Source organism: Canis lupus, chromosome 27, assembly GCF_048164855.1.
Source record: "Canis lupus baileyi chromosome 27, mCanLup2.hap1, whole genome shotgun sequence".
NCBI classification, from domain to species: Eukaryota; Metazoa; Chordata; class Mammalia; order Carnivora; family Canidae; genus Canis; species Canis lupus.
The window spans coordinates 31,102,476-31,128,695 of NC_132864.1; the positions used below are offsets into that span (position 1 = coordinate 31,102,476).

At 41.3% G+C, this 26,220-nt stretch overlaps 1 protein-coding gene across 14 annotated transcripts in view; it reads right to left on the reverse strand.

The window, feature by feature from the left end:
• Window positions 1-1,785: 1,785 nt before the first annotated feature.
• Window positions 1,786-26,220, reverse strand: part of PRR14L (proline rich 14 like) — a 55,623-nt gene continuing 31,188 nt past the window's right edge. For 11 of the 14 annotated variants that reach the window (XM_072803344.1, XM_072803346.1, XM_072803353.1 and 8 more), the window contains 6 exons: window positions 20,528-25,718; window positions 16,543-16,614; window positions 15,713-15,884; window positions 15,043-15,149; window positions 6,791-6,862; window positions 1,786-6,234 (listed from right to left, as the gene is read on the reverse strand). In XM_072803344.1, the coding sequence (XP_072659445.1) occupies window positions 5,955-6,234; window positions 6,791-6,862; window positions 15,043-15,149; window positions 15,713-15,884; window positions 16,543-16,614; window positions 20,528-25,718 (5,894 nt within the window). In that variant the 3' untranslated portion in view covers window positions 1,786-5,954. Of the gene's footprint in view, window positions 6,235-6,790; window positions 6,863-13,517; window positions 13,717-15,042; window positions 15,150-15,712; window positions 15,885-16,542; window positions 16,615-20,527; window positions 25,719-26,220 lie in introns of those variants that run through there. The other 3 variants (XM_072803349.1, XM_072803348.1, XM_072803347.1) reach the window with 2 other exon arrangements.

The following is a 26,220-nucleotide window of genomic DNA, read 5'->3' on the forward strand; positions in this document are numbered from 1 at the left end:
CTCAGTGAAAAGGGAGAAGACATTGAAAGTTTGAGGTGTTATAACTCACCTATGACCTTGGAAGTTACTTAAAAATTAGGAATTTTCTAGAACACTTCTCAAGCAAAGTCCCAGAGGAACTGCAGAGATGAGGTCCCATCACTGCAAGAGGGCAGGACGCCACAGAGGATTCTTAAAGCTGCGTGGACCAGTCCTCTTATTCTCAGGAGGCCCTATCAACCCAAGATTCTAATGGGAGATGCTAAAGAAAGAACACTTAATAGATGATTAGCTTCTCCCTTCTAAACAAAGAAAATGTGTAGGAGAGTACGCTTCCCAAGTAGCTGTGAAACCTAACAGAAGCACAGCTGTGAGGCAGACTGCTCTCCAAATGTAAAAGACTACATGGGCGGAATTCTGTGTCGTAGAAACCCAAGAATTGGAAAAAGCCAAGAAGGGACACTGGGCATGGCTTTTCCTTTGGACAGAGGAAGAACACCCTCAGAAATCATGCTTCTTTCTGGGACAAGTCATTGTGGTGTTAGCCATGTTTTCAGTCATTCATTAGTTGCCAGTGGCTAAAGAGAGAGCTGAGAATGGACTCACAGCCTAACCTCACGCATAGCTAGGATGTGATACAAGGCAAGATCTCTTTTTTACAGTTAATGTACTTATTTATATTCTCTCCCTTGTAGTCTCATTAACAAGTCAAACTCTTATTCCAAATAGGTTAATAATTGAAACATACTTTTTTAAAAAGATTTTATTTTTTCATGAGACACAGAGAGAGAAAGAGAGAGAGAGAGAGAGAGAGAGAGAAGGCAGAGACACAGGCAGAGGGAGAAGCAGGCTCCACACAGGGAGCCCGATATGGGACTTGATCCCAGGACTCCAGGATCATGCCCTGAGCCGAAGGCAGGCGCTAAACCACTGAGCCACCCAGGGACCCCCTGAAACATACTTTGACTTGAATTTATAACTGCTTTCTTCCTCCTCTGCCAAATGAGAAAGCTAATGGGCACTATTTAAAAATCACACCTCAAATACTTGCTCAGGTACCCTACCCCACTTAAGTGGGTATGACTCAGATCTGAATGAATCTCAGTGTTCTCAAATACCAAATTCTCTCACATGAGATGATTTGCTACCACTGAGTAAATTTTATTTAAGATTTATTTATTTTAGGGAGAAAGAGAGCGAGTGCGAGGAGGAAGGGGCAGAGGCAGAGGGAAGCAGACTCCCTGCTGAGCATGGAGCCCCACACACGGTTTGATCCCACAACCCCAAGATCATGACCTGAGCCAAAACCAAGAGTCGGACACTCTACCAACTGTGTCACCCAGGCATCCCCACTGCGTAAAATTTTAAAGGTTCACTGCAGGCTCAGAAGGTCACCCAGAGGTGGAATCTTATGCATGTTCTGAGCACAGGACAGTCTTCAGAAAATGGTGAAACCTCACAACATTATAGGTAAAATTTTAACTTATTACCAAGCCACTAGAATAAAGGGGGTGCTTGGCTGGCTCAGCCTGTGACTCTTGATCTTGGGGTTTTAAATTCAAGCCCTGTCTTGGGTGTAGAAATTACTTAAAAATCTTTTTTAAAAACATTTTTATTTATTAATTTTGAGAGAGAGCAAGTGAGCAGAGAGGCAGAGGGAGAGAGAGAATCTCACGTTGAGCACAGAGCTCCATGTGGGGCTCAATCTCACAACCCTGAGATCACAACCTGAGCTGAAATGAAGAGTCACACTTAACTGGCTGAGCCACCCAGGTGCCCCCCTTTTAAGAATAACAGTCTTGAGAATTATTTGAAAGATTTTCAAAAAAAATTTATTTTCATAAATTAACACACAGAACAGTGGGAATTTTAGAGTCACAAACTACCAAACAGAAAAGGAACTGCAGGGGCATCATGTATGCCAATGTTACCAAAAATGTACAAATTTCACTGAACTATTGACCATGATAATATATAAACACTTCAGGCAGCTATTTACTGGCCCAGACCAGCCCAAGGAGATGCTGAGGCCTCTCGCCAAGAATTCAAATCCAATTCAGCACCAGGGAGGGGCTCATGAAGACACACAAAGAACAAGCATCAAATCTGAGAATATGCTCTGCTAGATGGTGGGCTATATGGGGACCCTCACTTTATAATCAAATTGGCATCTGCTGCTCAATTTGTGGTTAGATGATAATATAAAACTTTGATTTTTGTAAAAGTAAGCCTTCCTCTGCAGCCAGCTTTTTACATTAGAAGTGCAGATGTGGTCAGGAGCCCTTCCCTCGCATGAACCTGGGAAGGCTACTCCATACCTCTGGCCAATTTAGACTTTGGATACAGCCACCCACAATGTGGTATTTAAGAGGTCCTTTCCATGATACCAGGGGAAAAGCTTCCAGAAAAAACAAAACAAAACAAAACAAAACAAGGGAATTAAAGAAAGCACCAACTGCATACTTCTCCCTCAGGTGATGGGAGAAAAGCATCATTGACTAAAGTTGGTCTTTCGCGGATCTTAATGTACATGGTATTAGGAGATGGAATCCCACCCTGGGGATGAAGCACTGGCTGTGCGTTCCATTAGGCTGCACCAAAGCCCTGGCTCTGCTGCCCCCGTTCTGCACACTCCACACTGCTCTGGGTCTGGTGGGCAGGGAGTGAGCCCTGGGGGGGAAGGATCATGCCCAGATGGTAGGATCTGGAATTTACCTCAGGCTGGCTCTGGTGCCCACGCAAAAGACCCTTTCAGGCAAAACTGTGACAAAGTGTCATGATTTTCACAGCTCTTAAAGGAGCACTGAGTTTTGGGATTCACAGCATGAGTTTCTAAGCTCTTCAGGCTCCAAGTAAGGCAAACGCTACATGTCTTTCCACTGTACCTCCCTCAGCTGTAGCTCTTAGAGTAAGGTCAGTAAGAAAAAGTGGACATAATCTGCTTTAGGGGGTTGAGGTACATTTAAACTAATGGAAAAATGAAACTGGAAAGGTGACCAAAAGAGGAGAGATGGGGAAAGGGGGTGGAGAGCAGATGAAGGGCAAATGTAGCTACAAACTGAAATATGAAAAAACCCCACAAACCCATAGTTGAAGTTTCAGTGAAAAGCTGATGGGCAGAACCCTGATTGGACCTGAGATTTCTCCTCTCTTTCCCATAGTAAAAACACTATACCTCTGGAGTTGCGTCACAGCTGAGTAAATCATAGTTAATTTTAACTTCCCACCGCTTGGGGTGGGAAGTCCTCATACTCAGAAATTGTACCAGCCCCCAACCCAGAAGTAGACCTCCTGTAGCTCTGGGCAGGTGGTGTGCCAGCAGCCGACTAACACCTCCCATAGTGGGTAGCTTCCACAGGCTCCGAGGACCACAGATAGCGTTGCAGCTGGCCAGGCCAATGAAGAAAATGGATGCTAAGACAGGTGTGGCTGAGCGCGACTAGAACTTGAGGTTTCGACTTCAGGTAAGCAATTTCAAGTTTGCAGTGGGGGCCCCTTCTTAACTTTGGAGCAGGGGAAGGCCCCTAGTCAGAGGGCAGGGCAAGAATTTCAAGGAGAGGGAGGGCTGCCTCAGAGCTACTTCTCTCTGAGTGCCAGGACCAGGAAAGAGGCCCAGGCCTCTACTTCCTCCATCCCTCCAATGTTCCAAATCACTGCTCCTGGTTCTTGCAAGTGCCATGCCTATAAAGGGCAAACTTGAAATTGTATCTCTATAACAGTGGTGATGCCAAAGTTGTGCCCACTCAACTTCAGTATGCTGGATGACATGGCTGCCACATTGTTGACTTGTCTACACTGGCAACGGAGCTGGCAAGTAGGGCTCTGTTGATTTGGTTGGGAGTTTGCAAGCTGTCCAGCAGCACTCCCTAAAAACGTGTCGGAGGGTGCAATGGATTATTAATCCCACTTCCTTAGGCAAAAAGACAGAGAGAAGCATTTAGTGTCTGAGGACCCTGTCCCAGGAAGGGAGAGGTACTGAGGTGAAACACAGGTCGTGTCTATACAGTCTGGGCAAAGCGGATGTAGAACGACGGAATCTGGTTCACATCATTCGGAGCCAGTACAGAAATGTGGCTCTCTTCTAATGCTATTTGGCCATGGCCTTAGAAGCCTCCGTGGGTCACCAGGTGTGTACTTCACTTACTAAATGCTATGTCTGAGGCAGTGGGCCTAGAAGACAGATGTGGCACTTTTTTTTTTCCTTGCTCATGTCAGTTCTTCTGCTCCAGTGCGGCATAGACTGTCAACCTGCAAAGGAAAGGCACATAGAAACCCCCCGCCCCCACCCCATCTCCCCACCCACTCACAAATGGGGAGACAAAGGAACCCTAAGAGACACACTCTAGGACGGCACCACTCACTCTTCTCTAACAGACTGGCTTTGAAAATATCTCTGGAGTTCTGACAGTCCCCATGGGTGGATGCTTCCCAGCAGCAGCTCCTAGGAGAATGGGAAGAGGTGACCAGTGTCCTGAGGCTGGACGTAGCATCCCACTCACCAGCCAAGGAATGTTAATTCTCTGAATTTTTGTTTTGAAAGCAAGAGAGAAAGAAAGCTAAAACACAAGGGAAGGAGCTGGAGGGAAGCAGGGCAAGGGCACACAGGAGTTAAGTGGAAAAGGAATGACACATCTGGGTCTGGCTGACCCACACAGCATCCCTCTGCCCAGACTCCCACAGGCCCAGATGAAGGAACTCCGCTAACTCTGGCACTCTACAAAATTTCCAGTAGGTTTGACATAGGAGCCCCAAATATGATGGTGTCCTCAGAGAGGGCTGGCTGTGGAACTTCACGATCCCACTGCAAGGCTGCATTACTGGGTCTGAGCCACATCCTGTCTCACTCCTCACTCTTGAAGCAAGTTGCTCTGACAGCTGCAAACACTCTGGGTTGACCTTTATCACCGCCTGAGCTGTGGTACCCAACACTGTTATACTACCACTTCAGATAAAACCCTTTAAGACCACACCCAACATTCATATTTTTTAAATGATTGGGAGGAAAATCTGCTCTTACTTCCATTATTAAAATAAACATATCTATTTAGTGAGCAAGAATGAGAACCCAGATGAAAAAATACTCCCTCTAATGAGTTACACCAGAAGGTGAAGATGGAGAAGGGGCGCTTGAAACACATGATGGGAAAATGTCTCTTCATCGTCCCATACCATGCACTGATATACTGGGTCAAATGCCTGTCATATATTCAGAAGACATCTATTGTCTTTCTCCTTAATGTCTTAAAAAATTTTCTTTTGAAATCACATTTAAAGGCTCCAAACATGCAGCAATAAAAAATTAAAAAAAAAATAAAAGGAAATAAAACAAATGAAAATAACACCACAACATTAAAAAGTGCAACTTACTTCAAATGGGGCCTGGACGGGCTCCTCTGGCACTAGTGACCCACAGTCACAAAGGGGAGAAAATGATGGGAAAAAGCCACACACACACACACACACGCACGCACACGCACACAGTTCTGGACAGACGGACTCAAAGGATTAGGAAACAACAGCTCATCTTTCCTCAACTACTGAAATGAGCCGGTGAGACCACACAAGACAGGACGCCAGGTCCCCCTCCCTAGGCCACGTCTCTAAATAATCTTGGTCTAGCACCACCGTAAACAACGCAGAACGTTCACACAGACGTGCAAATGCTGTGAGTCCTTGGAATCCTAGTGTTACTGAAGGTGTGCTGTGTCCTCCTCCTGTGGATGGCAAGTGGGGGGAGGAGGCCAGATGTCATTCAGGACCATTTCCAGGAGAAAGGGAGCATTCCTGAGGTTCAATACTCAGCAGTAGAAGTAGAGGACCCTCCTTCGCCATTTCCTAAAAAGGTTGCACCTTAAAATAGGTAAAAATCCATGGACTGCATTTTGAGTAGTTTGGGTGGTAGGGCAAAATTAGGCAACCTCTTCCAAGGAGCCTGGAAAATCTAAAATTGAGACCCTCCCAAACTGAATTGCTTCTCAACAATCAGATGATCGCTCCTGCTCCTCCTCTTCCTTGGCAAAAAAGGTCTCCAATTCCATTAGTTTCTGTATCAACAGAGCATCCAGCTCTCGACTCTGCAGAGCCGCCTTCTGGGCCCTGGTAAAGCTGCCTGCCACCTTGATCTTACCACGAGCTCTCCTCTTTCGTGGGACTGTAAAATCCTGAAATTCTAGAACTCGTTTTCTCTTCTGTTGACTGATTGAGATTAGCGTACCATTTCGTTCCTTGGGTTCCTCAAAGATGGTCTCCAAACACCTGAGGGTGGAGCACAAAAAAGAATCAACACACTGACTCACATGGTCCATCTCCCGGGCCACCAACCCTTTGGGTCAACCTGAAGGGGCTAAAACAACTGACGACTACTTACTCAACTGTTTCCTCTGGCCAGTATCTATCTTTTTAGTATGAAAAAGAAATATTTATAGATACGTAACATATGAACACAGTGAAAAACCTGCAACTGGACAAGTCTGAACTGAATTGAGACTTAAAGAATGAAATTCATCTGTATTTGGGTTTGGAATCATATCTGAAGATTGACAATTATTAGTCCTGAAGAAGACAGCGGACATATTTGCTAAAAACGTTAAGTACAAACTGAAATAAGACGTTTTCTGTACCTACCTAACTCAACACATGTTCCTGTCCCATCCTACCACCAGCCCCAGTTCAAATGCTAGGAAATAATATCAATTTGTGTTATTTCCAATAATTAAACATAAAATCCTTTCTGAAGTAAAAGGATTGGAAGTTGACATCCATCACTTCAGAAGCCTTCCCAGCCCCTATCAGTTCCTATTTATGAACCCACCTGTTTGCAGGAGGAGACTTATAATTCTTGTTGGTATAGATTTCTTCTAAACTAAATTCCTTTTTCTTTAACCTGAAAAGAGAACAGAATAAATTCCTAATGACTTCTTTTTTTTTTTTTTTTTTTTAGATTTTATATATTTACGAGAGAGTGTAAGCATAAGCAGGGGGAGAAGCAGACTCCCTGCTGATCAGGGAGCCTGACACAGGGCTTGATCTCAGGACTCGGAGATCATGACCTGAGCCAAAGGCTGATGCTTAACCAACTGAGCCACCCAGATGGCCTTCTCCATGCTCTCTTAAGAGAGCTAAGACTGCCTTCCCAACTTGATGGGCTCGTTTCATTTTTCAGCCGTTCTGTAATGAATTTTAGATGTGTCTCTGGTACACAACACATACTGAATTTTCTTTCTAGGCTGCCAATTTTCAGCTTTATGAAATTTAGTCCATTTATACTTACTGGCAATTTATATCTATTACCATATTTTACAGCTTTTTTTAGTCCTACCTTTTCACTATTTTTCTTCTCCTTAACTGACTGCTTGCTTTCTCTCTTTTATCCTCCCCTTTAACGGCTTGGAAATCATACACTCCCCTTTTAGTGATTGGTAAGAATTTTGTAAGTATATTTAACTTGGAAACTGAAGCGCATCAATATTTTTACCCTTCTCCCAAAAACAGGTCCCTGGAACTCTGAATTCCCAATCAATATCATCTCAATTTATATGTTACTAGTGTTCTATTTTGTCTTTTTTAAAAAATATATATTTGGTGATAGTAAATATATAATATATATTTTATATATTATATAATATATAAATGGCTTGGTGAAGAAACCAAGCCATTTGACCTGTGGCTTCCCCAGGCTAGACTTTTTTGATTACACCCACATAGTATCATTTAACTTGTTCCTCTGACTCAAACATTTAGGAAATTCTATTGGTTTTTCCTACAGATTGACAATTAGGTATAGAGGCATAATCAGATTTAGGTGTTTTGATAGGAAGATTTTTAGATGATGGTGTATACTTTCATCATGAGGATACCTGTCTTCCTGTAATATTAAAAGCCACTGAAGAACGCTGACTATATTTATTACTCCTTTAGGGTCATACATGGTAATAGTCTATAACTCCTTAGGTAGAATTCTTCTAAATTGAACCTTCATGCTCATGAATTACTTGGTAATCCTGAGGTACAATTTGCACAGGAAAAACAGATCATGCTTGTTTTTTTCCCTTTACTTACTGATTTCGAAAGTTAATTAATTGGTTCTCTAATCTCATCCAAATATGACCAATGCATTGTTTTAAAAGTGTCATTATAAACTATTGTATTTAAACATATTTCTTGTGCTTCAATCTACTGCCGTTATTATTCCTTTTGATGCTCTGTTTCATCTGTGGCCAGTGAGAGTTCCAAATTGGTTCCTGAGTCTAGTAGTCTTTGAGAGCTTTAGCACTTTCTGGTAAGACAAGATGTTCTATATTCAGCTTTTTTTTTTTTTTTTTTTTAAGATTTTATTTATTTATTTATTTAAGAAAGAGATAGAACAGAGGGAAAGAAACTAAAATACGATGCCAGAGTTAACTGACATGCTCTGGGATGCCTAGGTGGCTCAGCGGTTGAATGTCTGCCTTCAGCCCAGGGCGTGATCCTAGAGTCCCAGGATTGAGTCCCACATGGCGCTCCCTGCATGGAGCCTGCTTCTCTCTCTGCCTATGTCTCTGCCTCTCTGTGTCTCTCATGAATAAATAAACAAAATCTTTAAAAAAAAATTTTTTTTTTAAACTGACATGCTCTGCAGACTTTATCTGAATGAGACAGGCTTAAGAAATGAGACAGAAACTTTGTGGTGATTTGCTCTTTTATAATAGTTAATATAAAAGTTATGCTCTCTGAAAATAAGTTTCTACTGAGATAAGTGTGGTGACCTGGGATCCCTGGGTGGCGCAGTGGTTTAGCGCCTGCCTTTGGCCCAGGGCGTGATCCTGGAGACCTGGGATCGAATCCCACGTCGGGCTCCCAGTGCATGGAGCCTGCTTCTGTCTCTCCTTCTCTCTCTCTCTGTGTGACTATCATAAATAAATAAAAATTAAAAAAAAAAAAAGTGTGGTGACCTGAAGCTATTATCTTCCACGTAGTAGCAAAAATGAATAAACAACAAATAAATTGAATATACTCATAAACGAATAAATAAAGAGGTGAATTTTATGCTCTATGAACCAAGACTCCTCAAAGACTGATTAAAGGTTTACAGCAGGAAATGTACAAAATGAGTAGGGATACCAGGATGGCTAAGTTGGTTAAGCGTCTGATTCTTGATTTCTGCTCAGGTCATCATCTCAGGGTTGTGAACTCAAGCCCCACATTGGGCTCCATGCTCGGCAGAGTCTGCTTGTTCCTCTCCCTCTTTAATATTCTCTTGTCAATTTGTAGAACCCTGGTGTGTTCGTGTGCATGCACATGTGTGTATGTATGTAAATCAGCCTTTTGAGATAGGAGTTTGTGGTTTCTTAAAATTTTACTGTTTTTCAGCTTTATTGGCATAAAACTGACAAAACTCTAAGATATTTAAGTGCACATCTTGAGGATCTGTTACACATATACACTGTGAAAGGACTCCTCCTGTCTGGTCAATTATAATTTTTTTAAGTATTTATTTCACATAAAGGATGAATGGTAGAAGGAGAGGGAGAGAATCTTAAAATCCCTGCTGAGCATGGAGCTGGACATGGGGCTCAATCTCAGGACCCCAAGATCATGACCTGACCCAAAATCAGGAGTCGGATGCTTAACCAACTGAGCCACCCAAGTACCCCCAAGTTGTGTTTTGACTTTGTTTATGGTGTCTTTCTTTTTTCTAGCAGAAGTACTAGATTTTTATGAAATATATTTTCAGACTTTCATCTTACGGCAATGGATTTTGTATTCTAGTTAGCCACTCCAGTTAGAAATTTCCTATGGGCAGGGGCATCTGGCTGGCTCAGTCAGTGAAGCATGCAACTCTTGATCTTAGAGTCATGAGTTCAAGCTCCATGTTGAGGGCAGAGTTTACAAAAAAAAAAAGTTCCTATGGTTTCCTCAACTATTTCTTTTTTTTTTTTTTTAAGATTTTATTTATTTATTCATCAGAGACAGAGAGAGAGAGAGAGAGAGAGAGAGAGAGAAAGAGAGAGAGGCAGAGGCAGAGGGAGAAGCAGGCTCCATGCAGGGAGCCCTACATGAGACTCAACTCCGAGTTTCCAGGATCACGCCCTGGGCTGAAGGTGGCGCTAAACCACTGAGCCAACTGGGCTGCCCTCCTCAACTATTTCTATGGTCTGATTTGTTTCCACCTAATTCTGATTTATTTGGAATTTCTTCTGGTAAAAGGCCTAAAATACAGATCCAACTTTCATTACTCTCATTTTTTGTTTTGTTAAAGATTTTATTTTTACATAATCTTTACATCTAACACAGGGCTTGAACTTACAACCCCCAAGTTCAGAGATCAAGAGTCACATGATCTATCCACTAAGCCAGCCAGGCGGCCCCCAATTTTCTCACTCTTAAAATGGTTACCCAGTTGCCCCAACAGCTCTTTACTGACTAGTCCATCTTTTTATCATTGATTGGAGGGGACACCTTTGTCACACACTAAATTTCCCTATGTATTTGTGTCTATTTCTGGCCTTTCTCTTTTACTTTACCAATTTGTATGTTTATGCTCTGGTACTACACTTTTCTATTTATTGAGACTTTACAATATACTGTAGTATCTCTTAGGATTAGTACCTCTCTTATTTCACTCCTTTTCTGAATTTTTCCCCCATCATTGGTGCAGGTTTGTTGGGATGTTAAGGAGAGGGCTAAGCCTAGCTATGTGGACAGAGCATGCAGTCCCTCAGTGCTCTGGCAACCCTAGCCTGGTGATCATGTCACATGTTTCCTGACATACATGGCACTCCAGGCCATCCTTGTATCCCAGCTTCCTAAGGACTGTTTCCTGTGGCCCTCCTGAAAGAAATACCACATGCTCCAGGCCTTACATCCACAGTAGCACCCCCACTCCCTTGCCTGCCTATCTCAGCTCGTCTGCACCAAAGTGGTTGCTATTTCCTGCTTGCCTAGCTCTAGCCTTTGCAACCCAGCCATCCAATGGGTTGCAATCATACCCTTTCCAACAAAGTCTAAATGCCAACCTAGGGAAGTGGCCGCCCTTCCAAGTTTGTCCTTCCTTGAGTATTTTCCCTCAGTCTTAGGGTACCCTTCAAAATTCTCTATACATCATGTTACTCTCTTATTATAATTTAACATTTTATATTAAAGTTCCCCTACTTAAAATACTGTGTAGTTTGTCTCCTGATTGTATCAACAGACACATGAACCCCCAAGACCTAAATAAGGTTGCTATTAAATACCCTAGACCAGGGCAGCCCGGGTGGCTCAGCGGTTTAGCGCAGCCTTCAGCCCAGGGCCTGATCCTGGAGACACAGGATCGAGTCCCACGTCGGGCTCCCTGCACAGAGCCTGCTTCTCCCTCTGCCTATGTCTCTGCCTCTCTCTCTCTGTGTCTGTCATGAATAAATAAATAAAATCTTAAAAAAAAAATAAAGGGCAGCCCCGGTGGCATAGCGGTTTAGCGCAGCCTGCAGCCCAGGGCGTGATCCTGGAGACCGGGGATCGAGTCCCACATCAGGCTCCCTGCATGGGGCCTGCTTCTCCCTCTGCCTGTGTCTCTGCCTCTCTCTCTCTCTCTCTCTCTCGCTCTGTGTCTCTCATGAATAAATAAAAAATAAAATCTAAAAAAAACAAAAAAATAAAAAATAAAAATAAAATAAAAAAATAAAAAAATAAATACCCTAGACCAGTGGTATTCACATTAGTGTACCAGAAGACATGCCACAGAGTACAAGAACACCCAGTTTTAGCAGAATCAATCTCCCAATCTTTAATTTCCTAAGTCATATGTTTGAGAAGCATCCTTAAATGTTCATGCAGATTTCTCCATTCCCACAAATTCTTGCAAAGCAGCACTTATCCATCCTGAATGCCACTTCAGTATATGAATCACATCACTGATCTTGCTGAGCCCTCTTCAGTAATTAATGAAATCACAGTAAACTTGTATTGGACTGGTCTTTCCCCATTACATACAGTTCCATTAAGAGAGGAGTGGCTTTAGAAATAGGGTACTTTGGCTGGTGTCCGAATATTCAGATTTCAGATATGCTGCAGAGTGGGTTTGTCAGGATGACTGTCTCATTTATTTCCTGATTGTAATCAAACAATGCTTCCTTAAGAAGGAGGTCCTACCTATGAAAGAGACTTTGAATACCAACATAGTATCTTCATGTATTTAACTGTACCCAATGTTTCTTCCAAACTATTCTCAATTTTCATTGATAGTCTGTTATCACTTAGAAAGTTCCACTCAAAAGTCAATTCTTTTTTAAAAAATAGAACTGAGGGGCACCTGGGTGGCTTAGTGGTTGAGCGTCTGCCTCCAGCTTAGGGCATGATCCTGGGGTCCTGGGATGGAGTCCCACATCGGGCTCCCTGTGAGAAGCCTGCTTCTCCCTCTGCCTATGTCTCTGCCTCTCTCCCTGTGTCTCTCATGAATAAATAAATAAAATCTTAAAAAAAAAAAAAAGAATTGAAATGTTTACTAGAACTATCAAACATTTGAAGATAAAGTGTGCAAAACCCACAGACAACAATTTTAAGTAATTTCCTCCAGTTAGGGAATAAACTTTTATTTATTTATTTTTAAAGATTTATTTATTTATTCATGAGAGACAGAGAGAGAGCGAGGCACAGATCCAGGCAGAGAGAATAAGCAGGTTCCATGCAGGGAGCCTCACATGGGACTGGATCCCAGGTCTCCAGGATCACACCGTAGGCCGAAGGCGGTGTTAAACCGCTGAGCCACCTGGGCTGCCCAGGAATAAACTTTTAACAAATCACATAAAGAAATACTTAATCCAATTATTTAATCCTCATCTTACTTTGGTTTATAAAATGTTATAACTTCTCCTGTTAACAGCAAAAATTACATGATATTGCCATGCAAATTGGTTTCATAATACATCTGTATCTACATTAAACATTGAAGCAATTCTAAGATTTACATACATTACTAGATTTATTGGATTTTTTGCATGACTCTTAATTGTTCCTAAAAGTCCAATAACATTGTTTCATTCCTGTATGCATACACATTTACTGAAGTATTATCATGATTTCTACCATACTTCTCCCTTCCTAGTTTATTATTCTAGCTACACATTACATTGGTTTATTACAAATCCAATAATGAGAAACAGCATTACCATGTTGTTTTAATAAAGCAGTATTAAAATAAATTAATATTTGTTACATATGATTTTATTTTTTAATAAAGGAGGTTTTACTTATTTATTTTTAAGATTTTATTTATTTATTTATTCATGAGAGACAAGAGAAAGAGAGAGAGGCAGAGACCCAGGCAGAGGGAGAAGCAGGCTCCATGCAGGGAGCCCGACGTGGGACTCGATCCTGGGACTCCAGGATCAAACCCTGGGCTGAAGGCAGCGCCAAACCGCTGAGCCACCCGGGCTGCCCAGATCAGCATACAAATTATTGGGCATCTGACACTTACTGGTCAGATCTTGTTGGTATGTTGCTCATACAATGAGATACTCACTGCTTCAATGCCTGGTAACAGAACTTATGTAAGTCAACACTTTTCTTTTCTTTTTTTTTTTCAAGATTTTATTTATTTATCCATATAGACACAGAGAGAGAGAGAGAGAGGCAGAGGCACAGGCAGAGGGAGAAGCAGGCTCCATGCAGGGAGCCCGACGTGGGACTCGATCCAGGGTCCCCAGGATCAAACCCCGGGCTGCAGGCGGGGCTAAACCGCTGCGCCACAGGGGCTCCCAGTCAACACTTTTCAATCCTTTGCTTTAAAAAAAAATTAGGTGACAATCATTAAGTATAATTTGATATAACAGACCACTCTGTGCTTTTTTTGGCATATTACTTGAAAAAAGTTCAAATGATTGAATGTCATTACTATATTAAAACTCTACTCCCAAGTACTTACTTATATTAAAAACGTTTTTTAGAACTTTTATCTACATATATATGCAAGATAGAATACATTTAATTCTGAATCCTATTTCATTCTAGCAATAAGTACCATTCAACCTAGGATATCTGAAGTATTTAAAAATTTCTCTTGTAAAGACATACGGTAGGATGATCAATAAAAGAATTTATATTTTTAATACCTTAGTATAAAAATATACTAAGACAAAAATTATGTGGGAAAATGGAATGTCAATTATGATCATAGTAATAGGTAATTAAGGCTCTTGTGTTGTGTGAAGCAATGTAATACACATTTTTTCCTCAACTGGACTGTACAGCAATCTTAAGTGTTGGGAATTCTTACTACACTTTACAGACATGCTCTTGAGGCTCAAAAATGTTCAATAACTTACCCTGGGTCTACTTTAGGGTCTACTATTAGGCTTCTATTTGCCAATGAGAAATGAAGGAATGAAATCCACCACAAGAAAACATAACTCTGGAGATCTGGATACTTTTTTATAAAATGTTTCTATTTTTATAGGGCGTCTGTGTAATATATAGTACACCAAATACATAATTTGGTAACTTGATTTTTCTTTCCACTTCCCTTTATAAGGTTAGTAATTATCTAACCTTATAAAAAATAAATGTTTAGAAACCAAGTTTTTAAAGGCCATGATATAGACCATAGCACGGATTGGGCATTTTCCTTAAAAGAAAAAAAAAAAAAAGCTTCTTCCCCTCATGACATTTATGTCCCTTGTCAATTCTGCACGCAGAATGCTGTAAGCATGGGCTATGGGGTTGGGTAAAACCTGTGTGAGACAGAAACCACCTGACATGACCAATGCCATGGCCTACCATGGGTGTCTTAACCACTGGGCCTCAGCAACCTCATCTAAACCTAAGGCTGACAATGGTGCTGACCTCCCAGCACCATTGGGAGACGAAAAGACTATGTACGCAAAGGGACAGCACAATATCTGGCATAGTAAGTTTGATTAAAGTGATTGAGAATGCATCACAATATCCCTGGCATGTAAATCTCTGGTCACATTACCAATTAATTCTTTTGGATAAATTCCTAGAACTATAATAAATAGCTCAGAATATATGACCATTTAAAAGGTCATTATATTCTACCAAATGATTTTCCAAAAAAGCGACCCTATGTGTATTTGAGAAGGAGCTCACCTTTTGGGTCGAGGAAGGCCCATGGGGGTAAGGTTAGGGTCTGGCTTAGGAATGGTTTTCCGGATACGAATCTGTGAGACTTTCTTTGGCCTCTTCTCTGGCTCAGCCTATTTTTAAGGGTTAAGAAGAAAGATGGTAAAGTTATAAGACATTTTAAATACATAAAGTTCCTTGTCTTAACATGCTAAGATTGTGCTTTCTCAGCTTATAGATGACTCTAATGTGTAGTTTATGACAAAGTTCTACATATTCCTGCTGACAGCAACCATTCCCTTTATATTATTAGAAGAGAATCGTACATTCAACTCAGATAGTGAGATTAGTAATATGAAAGCTGTCTCTGTTGGAGACAGAGATTGCAAAATTGAAAAATACCATTGTTCACTCATCTTTGAATGCATGAAGCAGATCTTTGGTCCAACTCTCTAAATAATATTAAATGCTATCATCATGAAAAAAGGATCTAGAAAACAATGTAGATTATGAGACCCAGAGTAGCTTTCAGTGGCCAAGTAGAAAAACTCCTGCCTTGGCAATCTCCAGCACTCAACTAAAGCTAAGGTGATAAGCAAAGACACTCAGGGGCCTGTGTGCACCCATCATGTGATCTGTGGTCCTCAATGGACACTTCTAGTGCTGCCCCAACTCTATACCAGCACTTTACATTTACCTTCTTCTGTTCTGGAGGGCTGCTCTGTGGATGGGGGCATGCTGCTGCCACACTATCCAGCTCATCAAATTCAGGAACCTGGAACTCGGAGGCTGAAAGCAGGAGCTTGCTGACAGCTGAATCTGCTACCAAGCAAGACTTTGGTACCAAGGCAGGGAATGGAGGCTCCAGTCTAGCACCATGGAAAGAAAAACAGAGAAAGAAAATATGATACAGGTTTCACTTTCTACCTTGGCACATCCAACTTCTTAATATTAGACTAAGGTTGAAGATCTTCCCTTTTCCTAGCAATGACATTTCAAGTCAATCTGTTCTCTGGTTACTTCTGGACACAGCCTGTGTCTATATACGAAAATTACAAGGATGTGGTCAATGCATTTCTCATTGGTGTAGAGCAATTTTATAAAGAAAAATGTAAAAAGGTACAGACTTTTGGAAGGAAAAGGCATTTAGTAAAATGAACAAATGGACTGCTCAGATGAGATCAATCCCATTAAGGCAATGAAGCTGGCTCTATGAGCAAGAAATAGCTTGAGAGGGAACCGGTGGTACAATGAGCTGGCTAGTGATTTTGATTTTTTTTCAATAAATGATATTGATTACACATCCTTAGTTGCTACTTAGAATAAAACACATCTGAATCTTGGATCAGGTTTAGAAGGAGAACAAAGTGTCATAATCATGCTGTCCTTGACCCATGCCATCCGATAACATGCCCGCTCAGGTGCTGTGTTTGCTTGTACATTCACTCTTTTTCCACGCGTGCGCGCGCACACACACACACACACACACTGCAAGCCCTTATGTTCCAGGTGCTGCTGGAGACTTACCTCATCTGATTGCCACTGGTGTTGTAAGTAGCTTCCAGGCCTGGAAGAGGCACATATGGTAACATGGTGTGGCTGAAGGGAAGCAAAAGTACGAAAGCAATAGGTTAGGGCAATGGACAATGGGAAAGTTTTGATGCCACTGCAGGTACTCAAAGGTTTTAATACCATTGATGGCACATGATATTCGATTAGACCTTAGAAAGACAAGAAATGTCAGTCACTCAGAAAGAAGAACTTCGCCTCACACAATCACAGAATTACATTTATGTGCCCGTCACTGGAATGGAGAGAGGCTGATGGGAAGCTTATTTTCTAATATGTAGAGAAAGTAGACAAATAAAGAGAGGATAGTAAAAGAAAGGAGGAGAACAGGGCAGCATGGGCTGCTCAGCGGTTTAGCGCCGCCTTCAGCCCAGCGCCTGATCCTGAAAACCGGGATCGAGTCCCATGTCAGGCTCCCTGCATAGAGCCTGCTTCTCACTCTGCCTGTGTCTCTGCCTCTCTCTCTCTCTCTCTCTCTCTCTCTCTGTATCTCACAAATAAATAAATAAAATCTTAAAAAAAAAAAAGAGGGGAACAAGAATGATTTTGAGTCTTATATCTTCTAATCAGGTTGCTGAATATAAAAAAAACTTACATATAAAAAATCTTGCATTATTCATTTCTATGTTAATGCCATTAAAATAATATCTAATTTCCATACCCTTAGAGAAGACTATGAAGAAACCTTATTTCCTTTACAGCCAAGTTCCACATAAAACATGGTTATGGGGGCATCTGGGTGGCTCAGCATGTTGAGCGTCTGCCTTGGCTCAGGTTGTGATCCCAGGGTCCTGGGAACAAATACCACATCGAGCACCACATCAAGCTCCCTGCTCAGCAGGGATCCTACTTCTCCCTCTTCCTCTCCAGCACCCCCTGCTTGTGCTATCTCACACTCTATCAAATAAATAAATAAATAAATAAAAATAAATAAATAAATAAAAACATGGTTATATAGGAAAAAAACCATTATCAGGGTTAGCACCTTTATAATTAAGCTTTTATTTTTATAGATGATGGAATGGTATTCATCACTTATAGATACATCAATATGATAGTGGAGAGCTTTTTGTGCCTCTCAAAGTAAAACCCTATCAGTTTCTACTGAATTTGGAACACAGTACAGGCTTAATTAGTGAGGCATATATACAAGAACCATAATACAATCCATCTCCTCTTATAAGTAGATTTGCTCAATGTCTAGAAAACATAGGTAATTCAGATTTTTAGAATGCTTAGCACTAACTCAGGATTCCCTGATGGGAACTCAAAGGAAAAAGGCAGGGTATATATTCCTGAAAAGGATTTGACCAAATCAGAAATCAAGGAGACCCTGATTAGCTGAACACTAATCTGATCTGGGTTAGAAAAACCCATGTGCCTCAGGCTCATCATCTATAAAAACAGCAAAAAAGAGGCCCATTCAACCTATATTAGAGACTGCTGAAGGTTCAAATAAGAAAACCCTTTGGGAGTGTCTGCTTGCCTCAGTCAGAAGTACAGGCAACTCTTGATCTTGGGGTCATGAGTTCAAGCCCTACATTAAGTGTGGATTAAATAAAATAAAAAAAAAATAAAACTTAAAAAAAAATCCTATGGAAACAATAAATTAACATTTGTTAAGTCCTGCTTTCTTGGGCTACCCAAAATTTATCATGCTTAATATTTCTAAGTATGTTTAGAAAAAGATCAAACTTCTAAACTCAAAGCCAAGGTGTATGATGTTAAGGCACTTCTAGAGCTAACGAGAAGGAAATATTCCTCAAAGTGCCCCCCCTCTGACATTCCACTTGAATTAAAATAAATAAAATAAAATGTTGGACATAGGAAGGAAAGGAGAGAAAAAATATTCTACTCTAGGAAACAGCAGTTAGGAGAGAAAAGTTCTGGATGGAGAAAAAAGGCCAAAAAGCCACACATCTTCAGAGGGTAAAGAATGAGCCTATATTCTAACCTCAGGCATGAATACAGGGTAGAGAAGGTAACACGATTTAAAGTGTCTGCATGTCAGACACTGAGCAAAGTGTGATTATGAGATTATAGAGGCATACTGACAAATTAGACAAAATAAAAGCAGTATACGACCATTCAAAACAATTTCACTAATTGCAGTGTATTTTTTGTAGCTGCATTGTAAGAATATCTATTACCTAACTATAGGACAAGTACTTATAAGGCATTCATCTTTCAATTTCAATCAGCCACATTCAGGTTCTGGGGTGTTTTTCTGAAACCTTTTTTATTTAGTTTTCTGCTAAGATGCTCAGGGAACTTTGTAGTATGCACAAGAGTTTTAGTGACACAGAATGATTCTGGATAAGAGATTGTACAGTTACACAAAGAACAAGGTCTCTCTCAGGCTATTTGTAATTTTAAGGCTTTGCTGGTGTTGAATTTTTAAACTGTAGCAATGATGAGGGCCAATTAAAGTTTTTTAGTTTCTGCTTTTTTGTTTATCAAATTCTTTTTCCTTTTATTTCTAATAAGGAGGTAAAATGAAAGGTGCCTAGGTGGCTCAGTCAGTTAAGTGGTCCATTCTCTATCTTGGCTCAGGTCATGACCTTAGGGTTGTGGAATCCAGCCCCATGTGGGTACCGTGCTCAGTGGGGAGTCTGCTTGAGATTCTCTTTCCAACTCCCCTTGCCTCTCCTCCTGTTCTCTCTAATAAATAAGTCTTTTTTTTTTTAAAGATTTTATTTTTTTATTCATGAGAGATAGAGACAGAGAGAGAGAGAGAGAGAGGCAGAGACACAGGCAGAGAGAGAGAAGCAGGCTCCATGCAGGGAGCCCAATATGGAACTCGATCCTGGGACTCCAGGATCATGCCCTGGGCCAAAAGCAGGAGCTAAACCGCTGAGCCACCCAGGCGTCCCAATAATGAAGTCTTAAAAAAAAAAAAAAAAAGGTAAAATGATATTGGTGAAATTATTTTTATGTTTTAAAAGATTTTATCTATCTATCTATCTATCTATCTATCTATCTATCTATCTATCTATCTATCTGAGACAGAGAGAGAGAGAGAGAGAGAGAGGCAGAGACACAGGCAGAGGGAGAAGCAGGCCAGGCTCCATGCAGGGAGCCTGACGTGGAACTCGATCCCGGGTCTCCAGGAGCAGGCCCTGGGGTGAAGGTGGCGCTAAACCACTGAGCCACCTGGGCTGCCCTCGGTGAAATTATTTTTAACTATTCTAAGTGGTCAAACCACTCTTCTCCAGTTCACTTAAAATTCTAGCAACTGTACAACTATAGTATGTAAATGTCAATTTTTAAAAGATTTTTATTTATTCATGAGACATACAGAGAGACATACAGAGAGACATTCAGAGACATACAGAGGCTCTCCTACAGGGAGCCTGATGCTGGACTCAATCCCAGGACTCCAGGATCACGACCTGAGCCGAAGGCAGATGCTCAACCACTGAGCCACCCAGGCGCCCCTAAATGTCAATCTTTGAAGCCTCTCTGCTCCAGAGAGAAATCCAGAGGTTCATGAAGTAGATTTGGTGATACCTACATAATTGTTTATTTACTTAAGTATTTAAGTATCTTTTATACATCAAACACCAAATTAGATGCTGACTGTGTAATATTTTGTCAATAAGTTATAGTTACAAGCCATTGTTTGTCACTGTAAGTCTTTAACATGTAATGGTGTTTGTTTTTTACAAGGCGGGGACAAGGGTAGAAAAGAGATTTGAAAGATTTGACAGTTTGCAGAAGAATGACACGGATACAACAAAAAAATGGTAAAAATACAGAGGTAGATTCTGCAGGAAAATTAAAGAGGTCTACACTTAAGACTTATGGCTATATTTTCTCAGCAGAGATTTAAGGTAAACAGAAAACGCAGACACAAAATCTCTAAAGAGCCTTGCATTCCAGTCCTCAACTCTCCCCAGAGGTTGAAGCAAACATGGGACATTTGAAAAGAAGATGGATTTACCTGCTTATGGTGCTTAGAGCTGGCTGCCGCTTGCTGTGAGCGGAATGAAGAGTAGAGATTTCGAAGGGGCAGGCAGAAGGCCCATGCTGGCTCCAAATGGATAGCACTCGGCCCACCGAGTAGGGAAGAGAACAGAAGACCTTGTCTGCTATGGAGGCTGGAGATCTTAACCCTTTTAAGCCCTGTGTAAACTGGGTCATGAAGAACCTCTGCATGGTAGGCATGTGACTGGAGAAGTTCCGTTTTTTTGTCCAGATTCGGTAACATCCAGGAGAACAAAGTGCTAGAAGTGTGTGAAGGCCAAGGACAGAGCAGCCTGCTCTGGTCTGAACTATGGCAGTGCCTCCATAGTCCTGAAGAGGACCTGAAGGCTGTGAAGGAGCCTGGGCACCTGCCTGACCACGGAGGCCAGTATCTTCCCTGAATGTGGCCATCCCAGGGCAACCGTGAGACAAGAAGAAAGAAAAGGTCCACTTGGGAGGCTGAGACAGGCACCTGGGGGCCTCTCCTAAGGCGAGCCTGGCTGGAGCACAGTGCTCAGGAAAAGTCCTCGGAGACTCGGTCATGCACTCAGATCCCGATTTCATGTGAAAAGATACCGGGAAAATTTCAGAACCAAACAGCAGTGACGGCACCTTGTTGCTCAAATCTATGAAGCTCATTTTGATGGCTTCAAGCGAATAAAGTGTCAAGGGCTTACTGTTAAGCCTCTTGTCCCATCCACTAGCTGCCAAATATGGATTCAGCTGCATTAGATTGTATGAAAATCCATCCAGAAGTCTTTTGTATCTGTGCTGCTTATAGCTTTTAGTCACTGGAAGAAGTTCAGAGGAACACCGCCGATATCTTAGTTTCTGGGTCTTTGTGGCTGGGACCAGTTTGGAGGCAAGAATGGACAGCTTGTTGAGTAAGGCTGATTCTTTGGTAGGCTTCCTAACATTCAGGCTCCTCAAGGGATGGCACAGAGACGCCTTCTGCTTTGGTATGTGGCTCAATAAGCTTCTGGTTGGTACTGTTTCGGGTTCCAACTGTGCGGGTGCAGGCACAGCACGTGAACTGAGAAACCTGTGTGCTTTTGTGGGGATGGTTTCAGAGGAACTCTTTAAAATGGCCGAACTCCTGATTTTACTTATTTTTTTCCCCAGGTTGACTTGCTCCTGACAGGAAACTTTCTTACATGTTCGATGGGGCTGCTTCTTTAAGGGAAGCACTCTCTTCTGATGTGAAATGTTTCCAAAGGCACCATGTATTTCATCACACCCAGCACAGTTGGGGTCTTGTGCTTTCTGAGGGGCACCATGAAGGTAAGGACCTGTGCACGACTCCATGTCCTTTTTAAATGGACGACACAAGCTTCCCTCCTCTGGATCTTCCAACTTCTGAAACTGTGCAGTAGTACCACCCTTGGCCAGCTTTGCTAGGGGGATTTCCTTCATCATGGTAGACTCACTTTTGCAATGCTTAGCTTGGTTCTTCTCTTGCAACTCATCTGACAACATATGAGATGAGGTGCATTGTTTTGGTGTCTTGTGTGCTTCTTTTTGATGTATATGTTCTTCATTCTGCAACATGTAGTCCAAAGCCCCCTGCCTTTGCTGCTCTGCAACATCACCAAGCATCCTCTGGGATTTCAAGTGGGTCTGAGAAATCTCTCTTCCTTTGTTACCATGACCACCAGCTTCTCTGGTAATCATCTCCTCAGACTCTTCCATGACAGTTAAATGACCCAGGGGTCCCCTCTGATGTTCTTCAGTTTTTTCGCCTTTCAACTTAGTTTCTGTTTCCACTGTCAGAGGCAAATTTTGCACACCGATGTCTATTCTGACTTCTTCATTAGAATTACTCCCATCCCCTGGTGCTCCTTCCTTCGTCTCAAGCAGGACTGTGCGGTGCTCTATGCTTTCACAAAGCATTTCTTCTGGTTTATAAATATTTTCCAGGTCAGTTTCCTCACTATTAACATTCCTTTCTGAATTTTTGTGAGAAGACAGATACAAAGGCATTATCTCAGTGGTTTGCAGGCTCCCTGTGGAAATAGGGTTCTCATCTGGGCATTGAGAAGGCAGTAACTGTTTCAAGGAAATTCCAAAGGTATTTTCCTCCTTGTCAAACTCAGAATTTATTTCTGGTCTTGATCCTTCAATCGTTCCTTGTGTTTCTCTACGGGATGCTTCTTTAAGTTGCTTTTTATGATGAATATAATCTAAGGATACATTTACTCTATCCAATGTTCTTAAATTTAGTTCATGATCTGCAATAGACTCTATGTCATGCGCACAAGAGTCTGGACACACTTCCATTTCACAATCTTTTAATGACCTGTATACTTTCTCTTCACATGATTTTTTAATTTCCAGAGGCTCCCCTTTAGAGGAAGCAGCATCTGGAAAATCTGAGTCCTGGCCAATCATTCTGATAAATGCAGCATTTAGTTCTCCTCTTTGAGATTGAGTACTCACTGAGGTTTCCTGTAATGTCAGTCTGTCTTGCCTTGTACCACTGTCAAGAATACTAGATGCTCTTAAGTCCAACACACCTTCTGGAGACATATTACTACAATTTGTGTAGATGATGTCTACCATGCCATCTGTGGATGCCTCACAACCAGAAGTACATTCAGAGTCTCCTTTCAAATAGCCTTTCTTTGAACTACCACTGGACAATGGGTTGTTCCTGTCTGAACCAACTAGCAGTTCATTTTGGTTGTGGCTTATCTCTCTGTTAAGTTCTGTGACAGTCTCTCTTTTGTCACCACCTAGTATCTCCTTAGCTGGTTTATCTTCACTTCTGCATTCATCTGGTCTGTTTTGGTTAACCTGGCAGTCAAGGACTTCATCTGCTTTCTGATCAAGAGTTTCAAATGCTTGGCTCAAGTTTTTGAAACTGGGAAACATAATACTAGGAGACTGGTCCAACAATTTTTCAGGGCTTGGAATGTTTGCAAATAAGTTTAGTTCTGGTGTGGCACAGTCAGAGACATTATACTTGCAAAACACAGTCTCTTTAGGTACGTCCTGTTCCTTTCCTTCTAGCCTTTCCTCACTGAGCTGGGTGTGATTGGTGGTGGGAATGGTCTTGTCAGAAGCTTCACCATTTAACACGTCTGCTGCCATTTCGTTTCTCATCTTATTTTCTGGGAGGCTGCCTCTAGTTTCTCCCCTAGCAAGTTCACTGTCCTCCAATGTGTAACTCACTTTATGGGTGCTACTTTCTGTGGAGTCTTCTCTTCCTTGGGAATGGCGATTGCTGTGCTGAAATGCATCTTCACACGTAGTCATCAAAGAGTTCTCAACGTTTGGGATGATTCTGCTGGACTCAAAAGTAGCACAAGCAGAACACATGCTCTTTTCTTGTGCATTTTTACTTACATAATGACAGCTAGAGAGAACCTGAGATTGAGCACTTTGACATTCCATAGCAGAGACCTCTTGAAGCAAGCCTGCTGCTTCTTTCTTACTTGAGAGAAGTCTGGAATGTAGATCTACTATTCCAGAATCAGCCATTTCTTTCTTTGTTTCTAGGCTTCCTGTTTTGATGTTTAAGGTAGGGTTGCTTGAAGAGGCACCACAGGTTTTGTCACCTGATGGAGAGATGTCTTTCATTTTTGTCTTCATGGAAATGGTTTGGGTATCAGCAATGACATCTACTCCATCCTCTAATGGAGGGTGATGGCTCTGTTGGGAATCCTCGCTTGTTGCTAAAGGCATCTCTTTATTAGCTGGCAACTTCACGTGGTCTTGAGAATTAAGGGGCACTTGATTTAAAACACATTCACTTTCTATTTTGTTTACAACCAGTTCATTGGTGCAAGGAAGTTCATTCATCTCATAGGCAATGTTCCGTTCACCTAAATGTGAACTATCATCCTGGGCAGTCTGTATAGCTTGTTCTAACTCAGGTTTATAATCAAATTCTAGGGATGGTGGTAACTGAGCAACATCTTTCTTGGGTTTTGATACCTCATTCATAAGACTTATCTGGTCCTCATGCATTAAACTCACAAGGGATTTTCTTTCAGTCGGAAATTCATTGTGTAAAACTTCATTTAACTGGGTGTCATCTTCTAGATTTCTCTTGGAGCAGAATGAATTAGAGTCTTTACTATAAATCTTTTCAGTTACCATATTGGGCTCTATAGTGGTTGTCTGTTCTGGCTCTTCAATCTGCATTGAGGAGGAAAAACTGCTCTCTTCAGTGTGTCTGCCTGAATGGCTCATACCAGTAGAAGTTTCTCTATGGTCCTCATGGTTTGTCAAACCACCCTGAATGTCTAACGTGTTTTTCAGATCATTTTTTTTAAACATTACTTCTGTGGCTTCAGTGAACAATTGGGGCATTGAAGAACTAGAGCTGTCTGTATGGATACTGCCTTGAATGCAACAGTTACTATGGATATTCTCTTTGGAGGAGGCAACAGTCTCTTTTTCACCAGAACGATGACCACTAGCATCCTCTCTTGGTTGCCTGGCATTACCAAGAAAGAGTTCTCCTCTTTCACTCCTGCGGTTCAAAAACTGCTCATTTTCTTTTCTAGTAGCTATGTTCTTGCTTTGATCATCCCCATCAAAACAGGAATTGTCTGTCTTCTCAGCAGATCCCTTCAGCAAGCCATCACCTTCAAAACCACATGTTTCTAAGGATGGTGTTCTGGATTCTGGACCAGACAAACTTGATGAGAAATAGGAAATGTCAGAGTTTTCTTCTAAGGGTTCTATAACAATTACATTTCTTGTGGCTTTGGGACTGCCATGGGCAGAAATGTGTTTTTCATTATGGTGGCTGTGAATCTGTTGGTGATTGTCATCTGCTTCACAGACAAGGTTTAACTTACACACCTCTTCCTTCCCATTGTCCACTTTGGAAATGGCACTGCTCCCTGGTAACAATGACAACCAAGAAGGACAAGTTTTTAATTCTTCACATTCTTTTTCTTTAGAAGTTGCTTCTGTTATTCCAGGGTCCACAAAGGTTAAAGGCTCTAGGGAAACTAATGTGCTGGTTTCTGAAACCTCACCACTGGTCATGATTTTGTCTATCTCTGGGTATTCGCTGAACCCAGATGAGAGATCTTTACTCACATTGCCATTCTTGTGTCCTTCATTATAATCCGTCTTAGTCCCATTGACCTTCATACCTTGTACTTCTTCAGTAGATTTTAGCAGAGTTCCAGTTGTAAGTTGTACATTTTCTTCTGCCCAAAAGAAATAAATCCAAATTAGTACACAATCATAAAAAAAAACCCATGTGCTACACTTTAATGAATTTAATCATGTGACGAACAGCAACAAAAAAGAACCAACTCAAAAAGCGAATTGCAACTTAAAAGTAAGTGCACTGTACCATTGGTTTTGTTCTTTTATACAAAACATGATACCTCTGAACTAAAGTGTAATTGGTACAAACAGCTAATTTTGAACAACTGCCTTTCTTTAAGTGTTACCTACTTAAATGTACTTACTTAACTGGACAATTGAATATGGAGATATACATGTAATCCAGGGTCTTAAGAAGCTTCCATTGTAAAACATTAATAAAACAGACCCACAATACAACCCTTATAAGTTAGTCATAAATAAGTTATCTCTTTAAAAAGAACAATTTTACACAAAACCTATATAAAAGAGATAAATGTGTACGGTGAATATTAGTTTTGAAACAAATTACTTGTAGTAACTACTTCCCTAAAAGACCAG